At 39.7% G+C, this 22,155-nt stretch overlaps 1 protein-coding gene across 1 annotated transcript; it reads right to left on the reverse strand.

Annotated features, from left to right (window-relative positions):
* Window positions 1–1,362: 1,362 nt before the first annotated feature.
* Window positions 1,363–20,779, reverse strand: il10rb (interleukin 10 receptor, beta). The gene is made up of 8 exons (XM_022202446.2): window positions 20,584–20,779; window positions 16,271–16,400; window positions 13,200–13,390; window positions 12,688–12,848; window positions 11,345–11,498; window positions 7,075–7,232; window positions 6,654–6,826; window positions 1,363–5,562 (listed from the first exon to the last, which is right to left on the reverse strand). Exons 1-8 carry the CDS (start codon window positions 20,636–20,638, stop codon window positions 5,331–5,333), a joined length of 1,254 nt encoding a protein of 417 aa, XP_022058138.2. The 5' UTR covers window positions 20,639–20,779; the 3' UTR covers window positions 1,363–5,330.
* Window positions 20,780–22,155: the final 1,376 nt, after the last annotated feature.

Below are 22,155 nucleotides of genomic sequence, written 5' to 3' on the forward strand. Positions count from 1 at the left end.
ACTCCAAGCTCCCTCCGGATGTCTGAGTTTCTCACCCTGTCTCTAAGGCTGAGCCCAGCCAATTCAATTCAATTCAATTCAATTTTACTTATATAGCGTCAATTACAGTCAAATTGTCTCAAGACGCTTTACAGAACCCATATGCCTGACCCCCAGAGCAAGCCCAAAGGCGACAGTGGCAAGGAAAACACCCTTTTAACAGGGAAGAAACCTCGAGCAGAACCCGGCTCTATATAGGGGGGACCCATCTGCCTGCTGGCCGGGCGGGTTGAGAGGGACAGAGGAGGGCAAGGGGGAGGGATGGGAGAAGAGGGAGGGGTGGGAAAGCAAGGAAAACACAACACACATTTGGATACATGTATGACAGGATATGTGACACAAACAAAGTGTAAGCCAACATTGAAAACTGACTCACAGTTTACTCTTATGATGTACGGCTCTGACATTAAACATACTCCATATATAGCTAGCAGTAAAATTCAAGCAGTATGTAAGTTAGCATAACAAATACAGTGAAGGCGATGCAGAGTTGACTGGTGGAAAAGGGGAGTTGGAAGCAGAGGGCTGGAGGAAGGTCAGCGGCAGCATCCCACAGTGGACATGATGGAGACTGGACCAGTTGGTGGAACATCAACCGCAGATCTGAAGCATCCAGCTCTGGGACCAGGGACACTCAGAGAAATAGCACAGGGGGAAACAGAGTGAATGTACTGCAATAACGGTATACATATTAAATGTAAAGGTAGATAGAGAAAGGCTCAGTGCGTCAAGAGAAGTCCCCCAGCAGCCTATAGCAGCATGACTAGGGGCAGAACGAAGGGACGTCCAAGAGGGAGTCAGCTGTGCAAATGAAGACACAAGCCGAACCCCTGTGGGTCACCCAGTCAGCCCTAACTATAAGATTTGTCAAAAAGGAACGTTTTAAGCCTGGTCTTAAAAATAGAGAGGGTATCTGCCTCCCGAACCCAAACTGAGAGCAGGTTCCACAAGAGAGGCGCCTGATAACTGAAGGCTCTGCCTCCCATTCTACTTTTAGAAATTCTAGGAACAAGTAAGCCTGCAGTTTGAGAGCGAAGAGTTCTACTAGGATAATATGGTACTAACAGATCTTTAAGATATGATGGAGATTGGTTTTTAAGAGCTTTATATGTCAGAAGAAGGATTTTAAATTCTATTCTGGATTTAACAGGAAGCCAGTAAAGAGAAGCAAGCCACCCTGCGGAGGAAGCTCATTTCAGCCACTTGTATCCGCGATCTTGTTCTTTCGGTCACTACCCAGAGCTCCTGACCCGAGGCGAGGGTTGGGATGTAGATGGACTGGTAAATTGAGAGCATCGGAAAACTTTAAAACAGAAAGAATCATTGGATTTCCAACTATTTATTGTGTAATGTGCAGGTACACTATGAGTCAGAAGTTTGGACACACATTCTCATTTAATGGTTTTTTCTTTATTTTCATGTCTATTTACATAGTAGCTTGAATGCATCTAAGCTATGAATGAACACATGGAATTATGCAGTAAACAAAAAAGTGTGAAATAAGTCAAAACATGTTTTAGATTTTAGATTTTTCAAAATAGCCATCCTTTGCTTTGATTCCTGTTTTGCAGTCTCTGGATGAGCTTTATGAAGTAGTCACCTGAAATGGTTTTCCAACAGTCCTGAAGGAGTTCCTAGAGATGCTGAGCACTTGTTGGCCCTTTTACCTTCACTCTGCGGTCCATCTCATTCCAAACCATCTCGACTGGGTTTAGGTCAAATGACTGTGAAGGCCAGGTCATCTGATGCAGCACATATGGATTCTAACAGTTGTTAAATTGGGCTGTCAACTGTGTACCAGCCAGACTTCCGCACAACACAACTGATGGTTTGAACTTCATTAAGATGAGAAGGCTAGAAATTCCACAAATTAGCCCTGACAAGGCACACTTGTGAAAACTATGACTACCTCATGAAGCTCATCCAGAGAATGCCAAATGTTTGCAAAGCAGGAATCAAAGCAAAAGGTCGCTATTTTGAGGAATATTTAAAACATATTTAACGTTATTTCACAATCGTTTGTTAGAGCACCCTTGTTTTCTTCAATTTCTTGTTCATTTTAATGCCTGGTATGACTAAAGGTACATTATATTACCTGAAGAATACAATGAACATGACAAAAAAATGCAGCCGATTACATAAAAAGCAGCAATGCACATGGAAAGGCCTAGTGGTTTCCTGCTTACATTCAAGTTGTAGCACAACTCAGAAGTTGTCAGCTCTCACATAATGCCGAAAACAAAAGAATTATGTGAAGCCACAAAGGCAGCCATCTTGGCACTGCTGGAAATTGGCACAAGTGAGAGACAGGTAGCGAAAAAATTGAAGGTCTCCAAGACAGCCATTCATTACACCAAGGAAAAACAAGCCGAACATGGTACTACCAAATTGCTAGCTGGTCGCAGCAGGAAACATCTTCCTACTAGGGCTGGACCCGAATATCCGAATATTCATTCGCTACGGCACTATCCGGATATTAATTTTGGTATCCGAATATTCGCCGCCCCCCACCGTCGGACCTTACCGGGCGGAAAGAATATGCAGCGTTACTGTCTTCCCTCCGCCCCACATCGGCTCATCACGTCCTGTGATCACATAAACATATACACATATGTCTATAACATATACACATATGTCGATGTGATCACCCCCTCCTCCCCCCAGACGAAAATATTCGGAGCTCGTCTCTTCCCTGCGCCTTCGGCCCATTTCGGCTCATCCCACCGTGTTCTTCGGCTCATTTCGGCTCCTCCATTCGTGTTTGTAAACACCACCCGAATGGTCGGGTGACTGCCGACTCTGAAGTCACGCTTCACTTTGTTGCATAAACACAAGACAAGATGCTGAAGACCGGTGTTTAGGAATTCTTCAGTTTAACTAAATACTAAACGAGGGCAAAATGTGAACCCGGCAGACCAGACGAACGGATCTGACTATTCGGGCTGTCTCTGCCACTGCGGAGGCCAGAAACCACTATTCGGGCCAGCCCTACTTCCCACCCCGTGAGATGACCGTGCACTTATCCGTTCCTGAGTCAGAAATCATCGTCAGACCTCCAGGGACCTTAAAAATGAGTGGGCACTATTGAAAAACGTGACTTGTTTGGCGAAGACAGTTCAAAACCGACTTCCTGAAGCTGGTCTTAAGTCACACAGGGCACAGAACAAGCCCTTCATCAATGAAAGGCAGAGGAAAGCCCAGTTACTCTTTGCTGGGGATCACAAAGATTGGACTGTTTATGATTGGGCTGAGGTTCTCTTCAGTTGATGAATCCAATTTTCAGTTGATGCCCACTCCAGAAACTTACTGGTTAGGAGGAAGTTTGGAGAAGCCTACAAACCAGGTCAATTAAAGCCTGGATGGAGAACCAGAACATTTGAACCATGCCTTGGCCTGCTCAATTACCAGATGTAAATCCAATTGAAAACTTGTGGAAAATCACCCAACGCAAAAGTAGAGAAGCACAAGCCCAAAAACAAAGCAAATTTGTTTGAATTTGTGCAACAGGAATGTGCTGCTGTGACAGCAGAACAATGTCAGAATGTGAATGAGAGCATGCCAAGATGCATGGCTGCAGTCATCAGAAACAATGGTTATGCAATCAAGTACTAACTCCTGTGTGTATCATGAGACTAAAACAGGCAGAAAAGAAAACAAGGAAAGCCTAAAAGCACTGTTTTTGGCAGTACAATGTCATGGCTATTGATTTAAGAACTTAAGTGATTTTGGTTACGATCAAGAAAACCATGGAAAATGGCTAGATATCAGCTCTAAAATTAAGCTCTTGAGCCATTTTTGTTATCATTATATTTGCCCAAACAAATGTACCTTCAGTTGTAGCAGGCATAAAAATGAACAAGAAATTGAAGAAAAGAAGGGTGGTCTAATCTGTGACATCCCTACCAACACTTCAAAACTCAATTTGTTTCATAGGCAAAATATTTTTAAATAAGTACGTCACTGACTTTCATTCTTCATGATGTAATGGCAGGGACATCAAAAATAGCAGTTTGAATGGGTTCCCATGGGCACATTTTCTTGTTTACGGTCTGGAGTGTAAATATTACACATTATAATACATGTATGTACATGTATACATTATGGGAGCTGAGGTTAGAATTAAATTTCCCCCAAAATAAACACGTTTACCAAATGTTATGCCACATGCATTAACACAGCCAACATTTAACACCACAAAAATGTTCACATGGTCACTTGAGGGTTAAAGCAATGTGACAATAAAAGATTGAAACAATACTAATGCAGATTGTTATGGAGATGCAACCCTCTCTGTTGAGCTCAGTCAAATTCAAGCCCCACGTTAACCCTTTAAGCTTCAGTCAATTCCAGCCGTTTTCAGTACAAAAAATCGCTAATATTCTATTTTTAAATAAAAACAATTACGAAAAATACAGGGAATATTGGACGGGCATCGCGAGGTGCATTTCCTTGAAAATGACCGATTCGGGGATTTTATACTGACTTCAGGACATGTTTTGGATAAAATAGTTTACTGGCTTGTGTCATCTGGATGTAAAAGGTTGGATTATGGCCGTTTTTTGTGGAATCCTTTTTTTGTGTGTAATAATGAACCCGGAAATGTGAGTCGCGCTGTGTGCGTTGAAGCCGTGTATAGAGAACGGATGGATGAATATTTGTTTTTGTCGGACAAATGTGTTTTTCTCACCCGCTGTGGTAATCACATCTGAAAGTGGTTTATACCGGTGGATTCATGAGAATCTAAGCTTTCCATCGGCGTATAGTGTTTGTATAATCGTGTTTGCAGCCGTCGGACATTCTTGAAATTCCTATGCAAATTAGTAAGTGTACCGCCGGCGGTACACTGAAGCTTAAGGGGTTCCACTCACAACGCGAATGCAGGGTTAAGACAGTGGCGGTTGGAGACAAGGAGAAGGGAATGTAGAATATATTTAAAACAGCACCAACAGCACCTCCTGTTTGGTGTAAATATGATGGTCTCCAAGTAAGGACCTGAATTTTTCATATAATTGCTAGAAAGCTCAAATCAGCAGTATGGTGCTTGTTTTCAGCATTACATGGAGGTTGGTAACACTCAGTGCCACAGCATTTTTGTTTCTTGTGAGTCTGTCACTCTTCAGCTTGTGTCTTTCTTCCATATATCATATATAACAAACACCACACATACCTCTACTTGTTTCACAGTGAAAGGTGTAAAAAGGGAACACTATACACTCCCCACATCTGCACCTTCTGTGACATCCTCTTAGCATCATGCTCTTCTCAATAAATGTCTCTTCCTGTGCATGGCTTCAGACAGACATGTCTACAGTGCGCTCATCTGTGATCAGAGGTTGACTCTTAAGATCTGGAGCCATCTCCTGCATCTTTACTAGTTCAGAGTCAAATATACCCTTCCAGCAGTCTTGAGCACCTGCAAAGGACTTGGTGATGTCGGGCTGCTGCAAGTTGGAGCTGCCTCCTGTAGAGTAAACTCCAGAGTCTCCACTGCTGCTACCGCTGCCCTGGCGACTGTGTCTGCCACTGGAAAAATTGAAAGGAGGGGACATTTAGTCTTTCAGTTTTCCACAGCGATGTACTATCTTTTAAACTGTAAATGAAGATTTCTAAGTAAGTATTGTCTTTGGGAAACAACACAACAAAAGTATCATTACAAACTCTTTTCAGAGATGCAATATGCAACATTGATGAATAATAATATTTATTCTTCTTCTTATAATTATTATTACAACATTTTTATAGGGCTGGACCCAAATATCCGAATATTCGGTCGTGACGGTGGTATCCGAATATTAATTTTGAGATCCGAATATCCCCCTTGCTCCACAGATGGGCACAAAGAAAACAATGCAAAAAATCTACATGGTCCCACTTTCTGTAAGAATTTTTAACTCAAAAATAATGCTACCTATGACCCCAGATTTTACACATGGTCAACTCAATCAATATTCAGTGCTTTAAAAAATCTGTCAAATTGAAGATGGTCAGGTGTGAACTTTTGTTAAAATTTGGTCAACTGAGGTGAACTGACAAAAATAAATTACAAATACGTAATGAAGTAACTGCTGTTGTTTCATGTGGATAAATGTAGGCAGCACTCTCTCTTTGGAGACACTCATATGGATTCTGCTGCTGTTTGATGCTGCAGATATTTAATAAACTCAGAGGAAAGACTCAGACAAGTAGCTGAAGCAACAAACAGCTCCTGTTAATACATTCAGTATTAATCTGACCTTTTACTCTCTCTCTTGATCACAGCAGTTTTCTATTCAGTTTGCATTTTAGTTTGTAATAGAACTGTGGAGCAGAAGAAAAGACAAAGGTGTTCTGTGGTTTTGGCAGCAAACTGTATCTTTAGCTCTCTGTGATGTTTTTTGACCAATATTGGACCTGAAATGTGGAAAAAGTCTCCATTATTGAGATGGTACAGTTCAGATGTGTGTGGTGAAAGAGATACAGCACTGATACTAGGTTCAACCTAGTGAGACTGCCATTGTTGCTTTTACAGGAAAATGAGCAGAGTTCTCACTTAGACATGAAGTTGGAACATTTAGAGGTCATCAGATTAACAGAAAAGAGTGCATGTCTGAAAGGGGTTAGAGATTAAAAGTGACCTGCTGTCTGACTCCGAGCCTAACGTGGGTATTGCAAAGTCTTCAGGTGGAGGGTTATGGATTTCCAGGACAGCTGGCTCTGGGCAGACAGTCACGTTATCACACAGCAGTTCTGATTCTGACTCCGGTGTGAGGAGGCGCGGAATGTCAGAACCCGGAGAGTCACACAGGTACTGAAGGAAGGAACAGAAGAGAAAGACTGAGATACTGAGACATGCTCAGGTGGAATTGAATATGCAAGTGAATTGTAAACAGTCCTTTGAGTATTCAACTACTATGTGCTCTATCATTAATTGTGAATCACATCAGCCAAAACTACATTAATAAGTTACTAAAAAACATAAGCTATATTTGACTTCTTCGAGCATATAGTCAAAACTGCGATTACACAAGTAATACTGTTGCATGCTTGACAGCATACCTCCTTAAAGTGTGTGGGCAGCTGGTTGGAAGGGTACAATATTGTCTTGAAGGTCTTGCAGCACCAAAAAGAGCCATAGAGTGAGAGCAGCATGACGAGAAAGCAGACAACAAGAGAGCCCACGAAGCACACAAAGATCTGCCACCATGGAGTAGCACCTGTTACAGTGTACACAAACACACAGAGACAGAAAACACGCACATCACGCATTATATAATATATAATAATATCTTAGTATAGTTTCATGGTCTATCTGCTACTGTTCACGTGTACTTGACCAGTTACATCCCAACACAGAGCCATGAACGTAGAGTTTCAAAGGGTTGGTTGACTGTCTGTCAGTAATAGACTGCAGGACCCATTGTCTGATCTTTTAGGGATAAAGAAAAAGTTTAGAGATGACCAATGCTCATGTGGTCACTGTTGCTTGATCGACACGATTCGCCCTGTACAACATCAGGAAGATCAGACCTGTCTGAACATGCAGCAAAACTCCTGGTACAGGCTATCGTAATATCACGCATCGACTACTGTAACTCCTTACTGGCAGGTCTCCCCATATGCACGGTCTAACCTTTGCAGATGATACAGAATGGAGCAACTTGTATTAAAATTTTCCACTCCTCATGTCAGCCTCTTTAAGTCCATAGTGGGGCTGGGCGATATGGCCAAAAAATAAAATCTCGATTTTTTTAGTCATCTTGGAAGATTACGATTTTAATCGATTTTTGTTGTTTCTTTGCGGTCTGTTTGCTATGGCTAGTGCTAGCCATAGGGTTGCCACCTTTCAGAAACAAAAATAAAGGACACCACCATGACTCCTCGGGGCCACAGTTCAGTAAAATTGAAAAGACATTCACAGATTCAGACTTCCGGCATCAATAACTCATTAGACATACATTGTCAAAACATAAACGACTCCTCTTTCCCATCGTTGTAAGGCAGACAATGTGCTACAAGCCCAGTTTTATCAAAGTAACTGTCTATCAAGCTGCAGGAATAACACTGGTGTCAACTGGAGCCAGTTGAAGGCAGCAGTGATTCTGTTGACACTACAGTGTATCAGAGTGAGGTTATTGAATATTTGTGTCTCTCTTCGCTGTTACAGCAGTTTTGTAATTTGCAGGCGGTCCCTGTTCACAGCCAGCTGCTCATAGACACCAATGTTATTTCGGCAACTTGAAAGACAGCTACTTTTGATAAAACTGGGCTTAGAGCTCAACATCTGCCGTACAACGATGGAAAAGAGGCATCGTTCATATTTTGACAACCTATATCTAATGAGTTATTGATGCTGGAAGTCTGAATCTGTGAATATCTTTCCAACTTTACCAAACGCGGGGCCACAACCACCCAAGGAGTGGTATATTTAATTTTGAAAAAAGCATTTAGTCATACTTAAAGTTTTAAGTGCTTTATTAACACAAAACTAAGAGTTTTGTATTGTTTTATGATCACAGGTTCTGTCTGAAAAGATGTGGCATCATTTTAAACAGTGAAACCATACTAATAAAATGTAATGGCCAACCAGTGTGTAATACTGGATTCTGCAAAAACTGAATGCAGAATACTGGACAAAGAAATTCTCTACAGATATTTTTCCATCTAAATCTTTTCTTAACACAATGAATGTATTAACTTATTTATGTGTGTATGAATGTATTTACTGACTTATTTATTTAGTACCGTTAACATATCAGAGTTCTGAGTGAGTTTTTCTTTAGATAGGCAAAGGCCATTTATTGATCACATGTTGGCTATTAAATAAATGATATTTTAAAAAAACAAAAGCATTTAAAATATTATTAAACAACTTAGGCATTTATTGAGTCACTAAAATACTGTAGAGTCTACGGCCACATTAGTCTGACTATAATCATCCTCTGGTAAATTCACAACCATGTACTGATGTCAAAAGCTGAAAAAAAATGCTGCTTTTTACAATGCGCTTACAAATGCATCTTAAATAATTAGAATATGGTGGAAAAGGTTGAATGTTTTTCATCAAACATTGCTCAAAGTCAAAAATATATATATGAGACACAGTACACAAACTTTTATTTTCAGCCTTTATTTGTTTTCACTTTGATCATAGCTTGCAGCTCATGCAGCCATAGACCAGTCGGGGTGTCCATGATGACCCCTGTGCACCACCAAAAGTGGACATGTGAGCATCAGAACTGGACTATGGAGCAATGGAAGACGGATGGACGGGTGCATGTGCGCTTACCGGGGGAACACATGGCACCAGAAAGCACTATGGGAAGAGGACAAGCCTCCGGTGGCAGTGTGATGCTTTGGGAAATGTTCTACTGGAAAACCTTGGGTCCTGCCATCCATGTGGATGTTACTTTGACACGTACCACCAACCTAAGCATTGTTACAGACCATGTACACCCTTTGACGGAAACGGTATTCACTGATGGCTGTGGCCTCTTTCAGCAGAACAATGTGCCATGCCACAAAGCAAAAATGGTTCAGGAATGGTTTGGGGAGCACAAAAACGAGTTTGAGGTGTTGACTTGGCCTCCCAATTACCCAGATGTCAATCTAATTGAGCATCTGTGGATTCTGGACAAACAAGTCCAATCCATGGAGGCCCTATCTCGCAACTGACAGGACTTAAAAGATCTGCTGCTACTATCTCAGTGCCAGATACCACAGCACACTTTCAAGGGTCTAGTAGAGTCCACGTGTCGATAGGTCAGGGCTATTTTGGCAGCAAAAGGGGGACCAACACAATATTAGGCAGGTGATCATGTTATGCCTAATCAGTGTATTTCAGTATGTGTGTAATGAGTCTAGAATTTATACAATTTTCACTTCGAGCAAGGTCTGATGAAAAATATTTAATCTTTCCATCATATTCTAATTTCATGAGATGCAGTTTATAAGGACAAAACTAAGACTCTTTCGTTATGTCGTTTTTACAGTGTTTCTAATTGGGCAAGGAGCCCTTATTTCTGTAACCAAGTGCAAAGCCAGCCCAAAACCTTTGCAGCAATATCAGCTGTTGTACAACTAACAGATTCAGAAGAGTAAATATCACTTTTCCAGTGAAATAATCACTGTGCGTGCCCTCACTATCTTTTGCAATAACCTCTTTTAATCACTGTTGTCTAAATATAATGTAGCTACACAGGTTGGGCATTTATACAATAGATAACAAAATCTATGGCTTTATTATTTATAGAATGATTGTTAATTGTACTGTTACGCAGTGCCTTTTCAGCTTTTGGCAGCATAAAAACCTGGTGTTAATTAGAGTCTGTACAATGTGGCACTTTTTTCGAGTTTTAATGGTGTAAAAAGTGCCATTTCAATGTGGACTGCATTCAAACAGAGGTGAATTACAGCACTTTCTACATTCCAAACTTACAAACACGCCTGTAAACATGATGATATTTGATAGTTCAAATAGTTGTACATCAGACTCTATTATTGTTTCTATGATGGCTATTTAGGTGCCAACCTAATCAGATAAGAGCATGCTGTGGACAAGAGTTGCTATACAGAGACAAGATCTGAGGGTTGATTTTAGTCTCTCCTCAAACGGTAGAGAGTTCACAGCTGAGAGAATGAAATCAACTTCACAGTTTACTCAGCTTAATGACAACAATGCTCCTTACCTAAATATGCAACAAAATCTGTCAGTAGGTGAGACAATACAAACAATTTACTGGAACAAGTACTAAACATAACCTGCACCATCTTCACGTTTAATACACTGGTGTTATTAACCACAACATGATAAAGTAACAAATAGGTAACTGAAATAAGGCTATGTCCACACTAACATGTTTTCATTTTAAAATACCATTTTTAAACAAAAAAATTAGATTTTTCACCGGGTGATCCAGTTTCCTCCCACAGTCTAAAGACATAGTGAGGTAAATTCTCAATTGTCCATAGGTGCATATGTGAGTGTGTTTAGTTGTCTGTCTCTCTGTGTGGCACTGTGATAGACTGGTGGCCTGTCCAGGGTGTACCCTGCCTTTATCTTAAGTCAGCTGGGGTAGACTTGAGGCCCCTAGTAACCCTACAAATGATAAAGTGGTGTATAGAAAAATCATGAATGGATAGACATTTAAAATAAATTAATGTATTTCACTTGACAGTCAAAAGCCTTTCTAAATATTTAGTAATGCACATTAAAAAAGTTGTCAAAGTGGAATTTTTCCTAAATATCGTAAATTTTCCAAGAGAGCAATAACAGGTAGATTTCTGAATCCCTTCCAGTCAAATATAAGCATGTTATAAATTGTGTTACCTTCAGTCTGCATGCAATGCGGTGAGGTAAAGTTGCTGCTCTTGTTGTAGAAGTCATAGCGTGTCTGCACGCTCACACAGTACCAAGTCCAGGGCTTCAGGTTTGGCAAAGTCACCACATTGGCATTGCTGTTTACAAGCTGGGTTCTTGAGGTCTGAAAGACGAGGCAACGTAAACTTCAGGGGAACTACTTCATTTATGTATCAAACATCAAAAGTCAATAAAGTTTGAAACTACATTTTGGCCTTCCGACTTCTATATAAATAAACACAATGCAAAGTCGAGGGGTTTTGAACCAGCCAGTGACAGAGTGTGACTGAGGATGGTTACATAAGCACTTGAGTTTTGTTTATCTTGGTCTCATATCCTGATAATTCACATATTCTTCAAATGACTACATCAGTATAGATAAAGAATGTGTCATCTGCCCAAAGTAGATCAAAATATCATCTGTTTAGCATACCATATTTTGATCTACTATGGACCCTGTTCTTGGTTTTAAAAAAAAAAAAAAAACTTGAACAGGGCCCAAAGTAGATCAGAATATGGTCTGCTAAACAGATTATATTTTGATCTACTTTGGGCAGATGACACATCAGTATAGATAAAGAATGTGTCATCTGCCCAAAGTAGATCAAAATATAATCTGTTTAGCAGATCAATGTATGTCCACGACCATCTATAGCAACCCCCTTATATCCTTGTTTTATTTCACTGCTTTTTATCCCATTTATTTTTTATTTATTTTTAACAATGATTCATTTTATTTATGTGGTGTAATAATTAATTTTCAATAGTCACTCTTTACATACGAGATGTGTTATTGTTAGCTTCTCAGTCATCTGTCAAGCACTTTGAATTACACTAACCTGAAGGACAGGTGCTATACGAAGAACGTCTGCCTGATTAATCTCTCTGCAGTATGTGCAATTGTAAAGTTGTTGGGGTGTTCATATAAATCACTTTACATTTGGTTAGTTCTACATCAGCCCTGGAGTATTTTAATACATACTATATTAGCAATCCTCTCCTGCCTCAAACCAGTTTTCTGACAGACCTATTTCTTTCATTTAAAAAAAGGCTGATGTGTCTCAGTGAGTTGCTCAAGTAGCTGGTGCAGTCTCTGGGCTTCAACAGGTATCTTTAGAGAGTGAGGGGAAAATAGACAATAAAATACAACAGCAGCATGGGTTTTTAAACTACGAAGAGCTGCTGTACATACACAGTTGTACAAACACAGTCTGAGAAAGCTCTAACGTAGATTCTGCATGCAGTATAAAAGTTGGTTTAGGGTCATACTGGAAACATGGACCTAGTGATAGTCATAAGGAACAGTTTCCTACCTGTCTGTCTTCAGAGTGTTCCCAGTAAAGAATACGGTAGTATAGCTTGGGAAGAAGTTCCTTCATTGAGCTGTTGGTACTTGTCAGAGGGTCAGAGATGAAAACGTCCAGATCACTTCCAGCAGGAGCAAGGTTAACTTTGGTTGGAGCTCCCACAGCAGCTAGCAGGAGAAAGATGTGAGATACAACATCCAGGAATGGCTAGATTAGTGGTTGTGTTAGTGCTGACATGAAGTTTAAGATTTTTCTTTTACTTTCTCCAAAACATCAGTGTTACAAACCAAGTTCTTAATATTAAAAAATATATATATTTATGAAGGACTGAATCTGGTGCTATCACCGATTAAACTCTTCTTCATGCGTACTTGTCACAACACATAAATGAGCAAATATGGCAGGCATCCACGCACCCATAGTATGTGTATACAATGTTGTTCCATAAAACTTAAAATATCTGCTAAGGGACTAATACAACCCCTTTCAGCTGTCTTCATCTCACCCCTTCTTCTTACCATCTTTATCAGGACAGAATTCCTTCTGCACCCAGGTGGAGTGAAGCCCATTCATGTTGGCTCGCACACGAAGCATGAAAATACCGAGGTAGTGCAGGTTGCATGCTGTAAGATCGCATGACCTCTCTGACGTCTCCTCGCATGACGTAAACCAGTTCAGACTCTTCTTCTTGAACTTCAGCTTGTACTTCCTGGGAAGATGATGAAAAGAAAATGTAAGACCATTAATCATGGTAACTTGAAACATACTGAAGCAGACATCTTCTAAATTGAAACAAGTAATGACTGTTATAACTTTCTTCCTGAAAAAAATATTCTCAACCTGAATTTGTGAAGGTTTTTATTATACTTTCATTGCAAAGCTATCATATTTAGAAATCCGGTATTCTTAGCAGGGATGTCATAAAACCAGAAATTTGGCAGTCAGTAGCAAGATCACTGCCACTGGACATCCATTTTAAATGTTCACATTTCACCATTTTGGATGAGAGGTGAAGTGCCTTCAAGAACTAAAAGAGACGTCCAGGGGCTTTTCCATTGAGGCTCCTAGGATTCCAATGGAAAAGTTGGGTAAAATGTCAAGCTACATTCATTTTCTAAGACATCTAGGTTTTAAAATATTTGAAAATGTAATCAAAATCATTGTACGACACAAAAAAACAACTAAAAAGGTGTTTTGATGTTCAACAGTTGTAAATTGTAATAAAAACTGTTCTTCAAAAAACAAACAAAGAAGTCTTGAGATCAACACATGGCGTGAGCTGTAACATGTCACTTAACTACTTAAAATGAGGTGTGCTTCCCACAGAAATTTGGTTTGAAAAATGTTTCTCCTCTAGTCTGACAAATCAGGAGAGTCCCAGAACATGTGCTAAATTGTATGGGGAATGAATATGCTCCGGTTCCTGCTCCAAATCTTGTATTGTGGATGATCTTAATTTGGCATATGATCTGATTTTCAAAGGCATTATACAGGCTGTGTCATTAAGGGTGCTATTTCTAAGCAATTTTCTTTAAAGGTTCAGTTGATCTTAACCAGCTAGTCCAAGTCAGTCTACTTTAGGCTTAAGCTAGAGACAGTCTTTCCTATATGACAACTGTATGACAAACAATGCTCAAGGTGAGTATCTGAAGTTAACAGTTGTTCCATCCATCCATCCATCCATCCATCCATCCATCCATCCATCCATCCATCCATCCATCCATCCAAATACCCATATTTGAGCAAGCGCATTGCAACTCTCTGAGAAGTCAGAAATTAATCAGGAATAACATACAACGACTTAAAATATTTTTATGCTCATGAATGCAAGCAAATAACTGTAATGTGGCTTCTCAATCAAAAAATTATGTGTTTTACTATATTTTCTGCTTTCTTGTAAAACAGTAAATTACAAAATTCACGGTTAACAACCGCAATTATATTTTAGAATTAAAGATATGTTTGATTAAAGAGCTTGCACGTACTGGCAGATTAACCACTACAGAAACATGAATAAATATTTTGGCAATTTGAAATACTGTTAATTTAGGGTAGCGGTGACAAACACCTTACACTGGGTGGTAGTCTAATAAAATTGTGAAGCATTGTATTTTTGGAAGCTTCTATTTTCTTAAATGACTTTTGGTCTTTCGGTGACATCATTACCTGTTGATTCGTGCTCATTCATCAGTGGAGGTCCCACTGAGGAGAGGTTAGTTCAGACTGTTGTCTCTGTCATCACAAGTGAAAATATGCTAAAAGTGTGCCATAAAGGCTCGAAGTTGATTTCGTTACTAACAGGACGCTGCTTAATCACCTCATGTTAGCTGTACTGGAGTGTACAGTCGATTTAGTGGAGGACAGCACTTGTCTGCAACATGGTAAATTACAGATTTCAAGCTAGGTTGCTGTAGCACGCAAGTGGTTCCTCATGCAGCTCACTGATTTTACCTCTTCTACACCATATCTCAAAGTTTGTTCTCCCCACTGGACAACATGTTTGATTGCCACCAAAATGGGTTACACCTGGTCAATAAAGTACAGTTTGGTTGTTGTCTGGTCAAACTGTCAGGTCCCAGTATATAAATTTCTAGCTTGGCCAAAATGCACATGGACGTAGCCCCCCAAACCATACTAAGGGCACTGAATGCACTTGCTCATAAGATGGTACATTTTCACAATCATCTGTATAGATATGGTTGTTTTGGCTGTTGGGTGTCGGAAATAAGTAAAGAGGACATTCATCAGAGAAAATCCAGTTCTCCCAGTCTTTTGAAGTCAGAGTTATGTACTTCTTTGGAAAAGCCAAGCTCTTTTCCTTTTGAGGTTTGGGGAGTCGTGGGGTACGTTGCCTCTTGGAAGCTTTCAGCCCCAATGTTTCTATTAAATAATGATGCACAGCACTCTTGGAAACATCTTTTTTTTGATGCTCAGCTTTTCAAGTATGAGGAACTACTGACTGTAACTCAGTTTCTGTTTCCTTTTGTCTATACAGCTTTGTGTTACTTAGGTTGTTTCCTGTATTTGGTTTGGATTACCCAAAAAAACCACATACTCCTGCGGGGGAAATGCTGAAACTCTCAATACATTAACTGATGTCACCAGACCATAGGAGATGTATTATTTCTTACTGTAGCATTCAGTTTAACAAACATGACTGAAGAAAAACAAGACTGACAGTGTACAGCTATGCAATTGTGTCTCTGAGGATGTGACGCTCAAAGTAAAGAAAAGCTGATGATAACATGAAAAGAAGTTGAGGTCATTAGCAGTCATGGGGGGAATGATTACAGTTCCTCCTGTAGGAAACAAATGTTTGTACCAAATTTTGTGGCATTACAACTAACGCTTGTTAATGTATGTGAAAACACATTTCACATTAGAGAAAGGCGGCGGACTAATGACAATAAACACCCAAATGTTTACCTGGGAATACCGTTAGAGGTAAATGAATTAACTGGAGCTTTAGAGGCAAATCACTTAATCACAAATTCACTTTACCTTGTCACAAACAAACTTGCTACTTGAGTCTCAGTATTGCTGGTTTCTCTCTCTCATTATGATGCATTTGTGAATGTGTGAGACTTACGCAACATATTGTGTGGTGAATGTGACATTGTGAGAGCCTGCAGCACTCTGATCCCAGTCCCAGCTCAGTCTGTAATGGGTGTTCATGGTGATCATCGTCACGTCCCTTGGTGGGGCAAGCTCTGCTTCAGCTGATGGAACAAAAGACAAAGCCCACATAAAAACATAGCCTATGCCAACTGCTGCAAATGTCATAATAATAAAAAAATGAATTGTAACGAGCAATGATTTAATAAAAAAATCTGGCTACTTATAAGTCATTGAAACAGAAGTAATGAGTGCACTTGTTGCTGACTATTTTCAGTGTTGGACTGACAAAAATTTGCCAATCTCCCTAAATCTTTGTGTAACACGGCATTTTTGGTGCAAATCAACAACTACATATTGACGAGGACTATGTCATCAAAAATAAAGGTATGTAATGGAAGGCCATAAATATTAAAAAAAATTAAAATTTGAATCTTAAGGAAGGTGTACTGATTTGAGTTGTTATTTTGGAGTCAGTATTTTTATTATAATAATCTAAATAGTTTATAATGTAGACATAAAGTAATACAGTTATTGAGTTGACACAATTTAGGATCTTTTCATATTTAAGTGATATTTCACAGAGTTGTTGCTACTTCTATTACATACTGTATCAGTAACAAGTATACAGCACGTACTAAACAGCTGTCACTTTGGTTTATTTTTTTGTTGTTTGTGTATCATGTATCTGTTTTATATAACTTTTACATTTTGTATGGCTGCTACCTTGACCAGTTCTCTCTTGTAAAAGAGATTTCTATTCTTAATGGGACTTCCTGGTTAAATAAAGGTAAATAAAGAAATTAGTGAGATTTATTCAGTGGTCATTTGGCTCTGCACATGGATCAGGCTATAAACTACAAAATTACAGAAAATATTTTTAAAAACAACTATCAAAAATGTAGCATGTCATCAGTCCCATTTCTTAAAGCTTTGATTGTTTAGAAGTGCACAACATGTAAGGATCACATTTGTGTCAGTGTGAAAGAGGAACAAAACCACACAGCACGAGAAGTACAGTAACAATTTCCTGCAGCTTGAGGGAAAAAAAAGTCCCAGCTGTTTCGAAAAATATGCATTTAGTAGATGCACTCAATAACCAAAATAAACAGATAAACACAGACTATATGAACAAGAATATTATTATCAATTATTCGATACAGAAAATGAATAGGTGACCAAAGTAGAGAAGAAGTATGCTAATTTTGTCTTTGTCTGCTCTAGAATGAGAAACAAAAAGAGGAACAAATCAAAAGCTAAACCAAATCACTGCTGGCTGTTCAGAGGCTAAGACACCTGCATGCTTGGTGAAAATCTCATCGTCTGTATTGCAAGAATATCATAAACTCAAGCAATCCAACCTGTGAGTTTAGAACAGGGGAAAGACATGTTTGCAAACATATGAAAGATCTCAGTCCACAGTCCTCCTTTGGCCCCACAAGAACAGAAACGAAGTAATCACTAAACTATGAGCGATCCAGAACGGTTTGTTGTAAACTAGAGGAAAGACAAAATGCATCCTATGACATGAAGTAAAATTTGACAGATACACTGAGTTGTAGGACTTAATATCCGAATCCAACCAATTATTATTTTTTGAGTCCTGCATCTTATTTCTCCTTAGAATATTTTTTTAAAACTAATGTTTGCCCATACTTAGTTCTAAACGTGAGCACATTACATCTGCTAATACTGTTGATAAGGAGTGTGGAAACTTGGATATTTAAAAACGAGAACTAAGATACTTACTGAGCAGGACGTTTGGTACAGTGATGCAATAAATATATTTGCTGGTGTCAACAGGGCCCCTGACTGTGAGTGAAATGGTCTAATATGCAAGCATTTTTGGAGAGTTGGCAAGTTAAAATTTCTCATAGTTGCATTTGTACAAGTGTATGATGATCATCAGGCTGAACTGCATACATTCCAGCTATCAACAACAGATTTCCCCTCGGGGATTGATTAAGTATTTCTATTCTTGCCATTTTATTCTATCATGAGCAGCTACTGTGTCATTTACTGTGACAGAAAGTAGTACTTCTTGTTCTTTATCGGCTCAGTCAGTTTCTCCCTGCCTGATGTGTGAGAATTCCACGTCAGACATACCTGATGATCAGAATGCATGTGCAGTAGTCAGGGAGATTTTTCCTGAGTCAGAAAAACAGAAAAAGGAGCTCACTACACTCAATCCTGTTCCCTAATGCAGTGCTAGGGCTTTAAAGTCAAGCGATCACAATTTTGCTGCACGGTGGCCCCACAGCTAGAAGATCCCAGGTTCACATCCTGGCCTGGTCCTGGATCTGTCTGTGTGGAGTTTGCATGTTCTCCCTGTGCAGCGTGGGTTCTCACTGGGTTCTCCAGCTTCCTCCCACAGTGCAAAGACATGCTGATGTTAATTGGTGATTCTAAACTGGCTGTTGGTGTGAATGTGAGTGTGCTTGGTAGTCTGTCTCTATGTGCAATGAACTGGTGATGTGTCCAGGGTATCTCCTGCCTTCACCTTGAGTTAGCTGGGATAGGCTCTAGCACCCCCATGACCCTACAGATTATAAAGCGATGTATAGATAATAGATGGACGACAATAAGTGAACATCATCGCCTGCAGTACTGCCGTTTAAAATGCAGACTGCTTGTATGAGAGTCCACTCACAGAAAGCAGTCCACTTAGACAAAATCCCGTCAGGTTGGCCAAATCTAATAGTAGAATGCGATATTTCATTCTCTTCCAACTATTTTGCAGGCTTCACGTGTGCACAGAAAATTGAGCGAGAAGCAGGAAAGTTATAAAAAAAGCTACTCTGTCGGCAGTGTTCTGCAATTGTTGCCACTACACAAGGCAATACATTTGTTTGACCATTTAAATCAGCACTACAAAAGCTCTGTACAATAAGAGCAATGCCTGCTCTGAATGTCGTACAAAGCAAAAAACTATTACTGAAGCTATTACCAGTGTTGCACCATATGAGAAACTCCAAACAGCACAGAGAATATGTGATAACTTTTCACCTTACAAAACGCACATTACTAATAGTCAATTACCCCAGAGAGTTTTAAAAACATTACCCAGTCGCTTGACAAGCTATAGGCAATAGCACTACACACGTTTTCTCCAGCTGAAAACCCCAGCTGCCATTGTGAAAACAATGGGAAAAAAGGGACAAGCTGAAACAGAACGATTACAATAAATATTATTTAGCTACCACAGATTTGTGATCTGGTCGGACAACAGAGTCCTACATAAGCCCCCCTGTCCACTTCCTAATCAAGGCTTTAAAATGAAAAGTCAACCACTGCAAACAGCATTTTTCTTAGATGTACTGCAGTTGGGATGAGAAAAGGGTTGGCTGCTTTAGGCCTTGATGAGCTACACCAAGTCTGTATAACAAAAGGCAATGTGGTAAACATGGTGACAGCTCCAGACTGCATCTTAAAATCGGTAAGTTATATCTATAGTGCATTTACTGTCAAGGTATATACTACAGATAAACAAAATGCTGCAACATCAGTTCATTTCTGTTGTGCAGTCATTGTTTTCATCGGCCCTGAAAAAAAGCATGTAGCTCGAATCTTTCATCACCTCTCATACTGTCTAAACTACGCAATTTTAAGCCAGTCTGCTTTCAAGCATGATCCACCTTGTCTGATTAAATGTACGAACAGAATGTTGCAAAGTACAACTGCTGCTTTTCTTGGTGGAGTAGTGGTGGCTAAACGGGGTCACTGATAGGAAAGTCGGGGGTTTAAGCCTTAAGAACTGCCAAGCTGCCACTGTTCTGTCTGCTCCAGGGGCTGGATGACCCTGCGCTCTGCCCATAGCTTTCTAAAAAGCTGGGATATGCGGTAAGATTGTTGTTACGAGACGCTGTATTTGAGCCTGAATATTAGCAAGCCTAACCACGAAGTGAATTATGAGCTTGTGTTGACTCCTAAAGACCTCCTAGGCTGAATGTTTAGACAAAAGACATTTTTATTTATTTAAATGTGGCAGTTATACGTATACTACTATAAAGGTAGCCAATATCAATAAATGCGTGATATCGAAAGTAACAGATGACTAATGCGCTCGCGACTTACCGAAGACTTAGGGTATTTTCCTTCATACCTTCCATGAGCCTACATTGCACTAAAGGAGAAGCCAATAGTATATTTTTTGGCCTAATTCTTTGCTAGGTGTAATGTCGGTTTGTAGCTTCTGAAGATAAAATGGACTAAACAGCTTCACCGTAGTCTGAGACACAACCCGATGAACGTTAGCATGATGCTAACTTCGTTATCTGAAAAACTTACCAGCGCTGTTGTGGAGGTACCAAGACAGAATACAGACACAAAGAGCAACGGACATGGTTGGTATTTTAGCAGGTCCTGACAGTTAATGTTTCCAACGAGTTAATCGTGTGATGATCGCCAAGGAACTCCTCTGGCGGATTTGGAGTCGGCTCTAATGGGCTGCATCTGTAAGAGCGATCTGGATATACTAATCCGGCTGAACTTTCAAAATAATAGCAAGGTCGAGCCACCACTGAAAGCATTTGAAGACTTGATTGAAAATATTTTTCTTTAACACGGGATCGTCATTAAAAAAAATAAAGCCAACTATTTGAAATAAAAAACCTAACAACAGCCACAAAATAAGTTTAAAAATCCTGTAAGGAAAGGTTTTATCTTTAGTTTTTCATACCCACATAAGTGCTGTATGCTGTCACATTGTATCAGCAAACATCATAGGTTAATGTCCAACATATTTCTTTTCCTATTAATTAACAAAACAACAACACAACATTGTACTTGTCAAGTAATTCGAACCAACAGAGGTTATGTTGCTGTAAAGAAGAGTGTTTAAAAGTCATTCACACTGCATTGTCTCACAAAACTTATCACTAATTCTAAAAATAATTCTCAGTAGTGTTAAATTTTACACTTAATATACTCTTTAGGGGTGTCAACTTATCACTTAACAACTGTTTTCAAGCAAAAAAACAAAAATCATTACTAAATCAAAATACTGCTTTTAACAACTTTATTTACAGTTTGTCAGAATATAAAAAAAATCATGGAAAACATAAGCACTTAAACAGACCTACCTTGGCATAAAATGTCTTTATGGGACAATATACAAGGAAGAATCTGTTGTGTCATACCTAATTTGAACATCAAACTGTTTGAAATGACACAGCTCATTTATGTTCAAAACCTTCACAATTCGAGTTAACCAGATTTTTATTTCAGTAACGCAATTAGTGAGGGAGGTGGGCAGGAGAGTGGAGGATGGTTGACTGGTGAGGTAGAACTGGGTGTCATCCGTGTAGCAGTGGAAATGAATGTTAAATTTGCAGAAGATATTGCCAAGGGCAAGCAGCTAAATGATGAAGAGAAGGGGCCCCAGGACAGACCCCTGGGGCACAACTGTGGTGACGGGAGAATGGATGGATTTAAATGATTTGAGTTGAGTGAACTGAGCGCAACCAGAGAGGTAGAAAGTGAAACAGTCTAATGGAGTCTGGGAGATGCCAATAAAAGATAGTGTGTTCAGTAAGCTGGTGTGACAGAAGGTATCAAAAAGCCAAGGAGGATGAGGATGGTGAGGACTCCAAAATCAGCTGCCATAAGGAGGTTGTTGGCAAGGGCGTCAGTTTGTTTTTAAAAGTGGGGGGGATGGAGACCACAGCACTTTGAGAAAATGTCGAAGAACGGCGGCAAAATGCCACAAGCTGGGCTTGAACTCACAACCACCGCATCAAAGGCAGAGGCTCGAGCTGTTGAGCTATCGGTATGTACGGGTAGAGGGGTCTGTGGGCCGCTATAGTACTAATTCTCCCGGGCCGAAATTTTGCCCCTGCACGCCTCTGGTCGGAGCTTCCA

The sequence above is a fragment of the Acanthochromis polyacanthus genome, chromosome 14, assembly GCF_021347895.1.
Source record: "Acanthochromis polyacanthus isolate Apoly-LR-REF ecotype Palm Island chromosome 14, KAUST_Apoly_ChrSc, whole genome shotgun sequence".
Lineage (NCBI taxonomy): Eukaryota > Metazoa > Chordata > Actinopteri > Pomacentridae > Acanthochromis > Acanthochromis polyacanthus.

Excerpts from the sequence above, each read along its gene's own strand:
- il10rb (XM_022202446.2), bottom strand. The coding sequence starts at position 20,638 with ATGTCCGTTGCTCTTTGTGTCTGTATTCTGTCTTGGTACCTCCACAAC. Across the intron at positions 13,391-16,270 it reads TTCACCACACAATATGTTGC|GAAGTACAAGCTGAAGTTCA; the intron begins GTAAGTCTCACA and ends TCATCTTCCCAG. Across the intron at positions 6,827-7,074 it reads TGCCCACACACTTTAAGGAG|TACCTGTGTGACTCTCCGGG; the intron begins GTATGCTGTCAA and ends TCCTTCCTTCAG.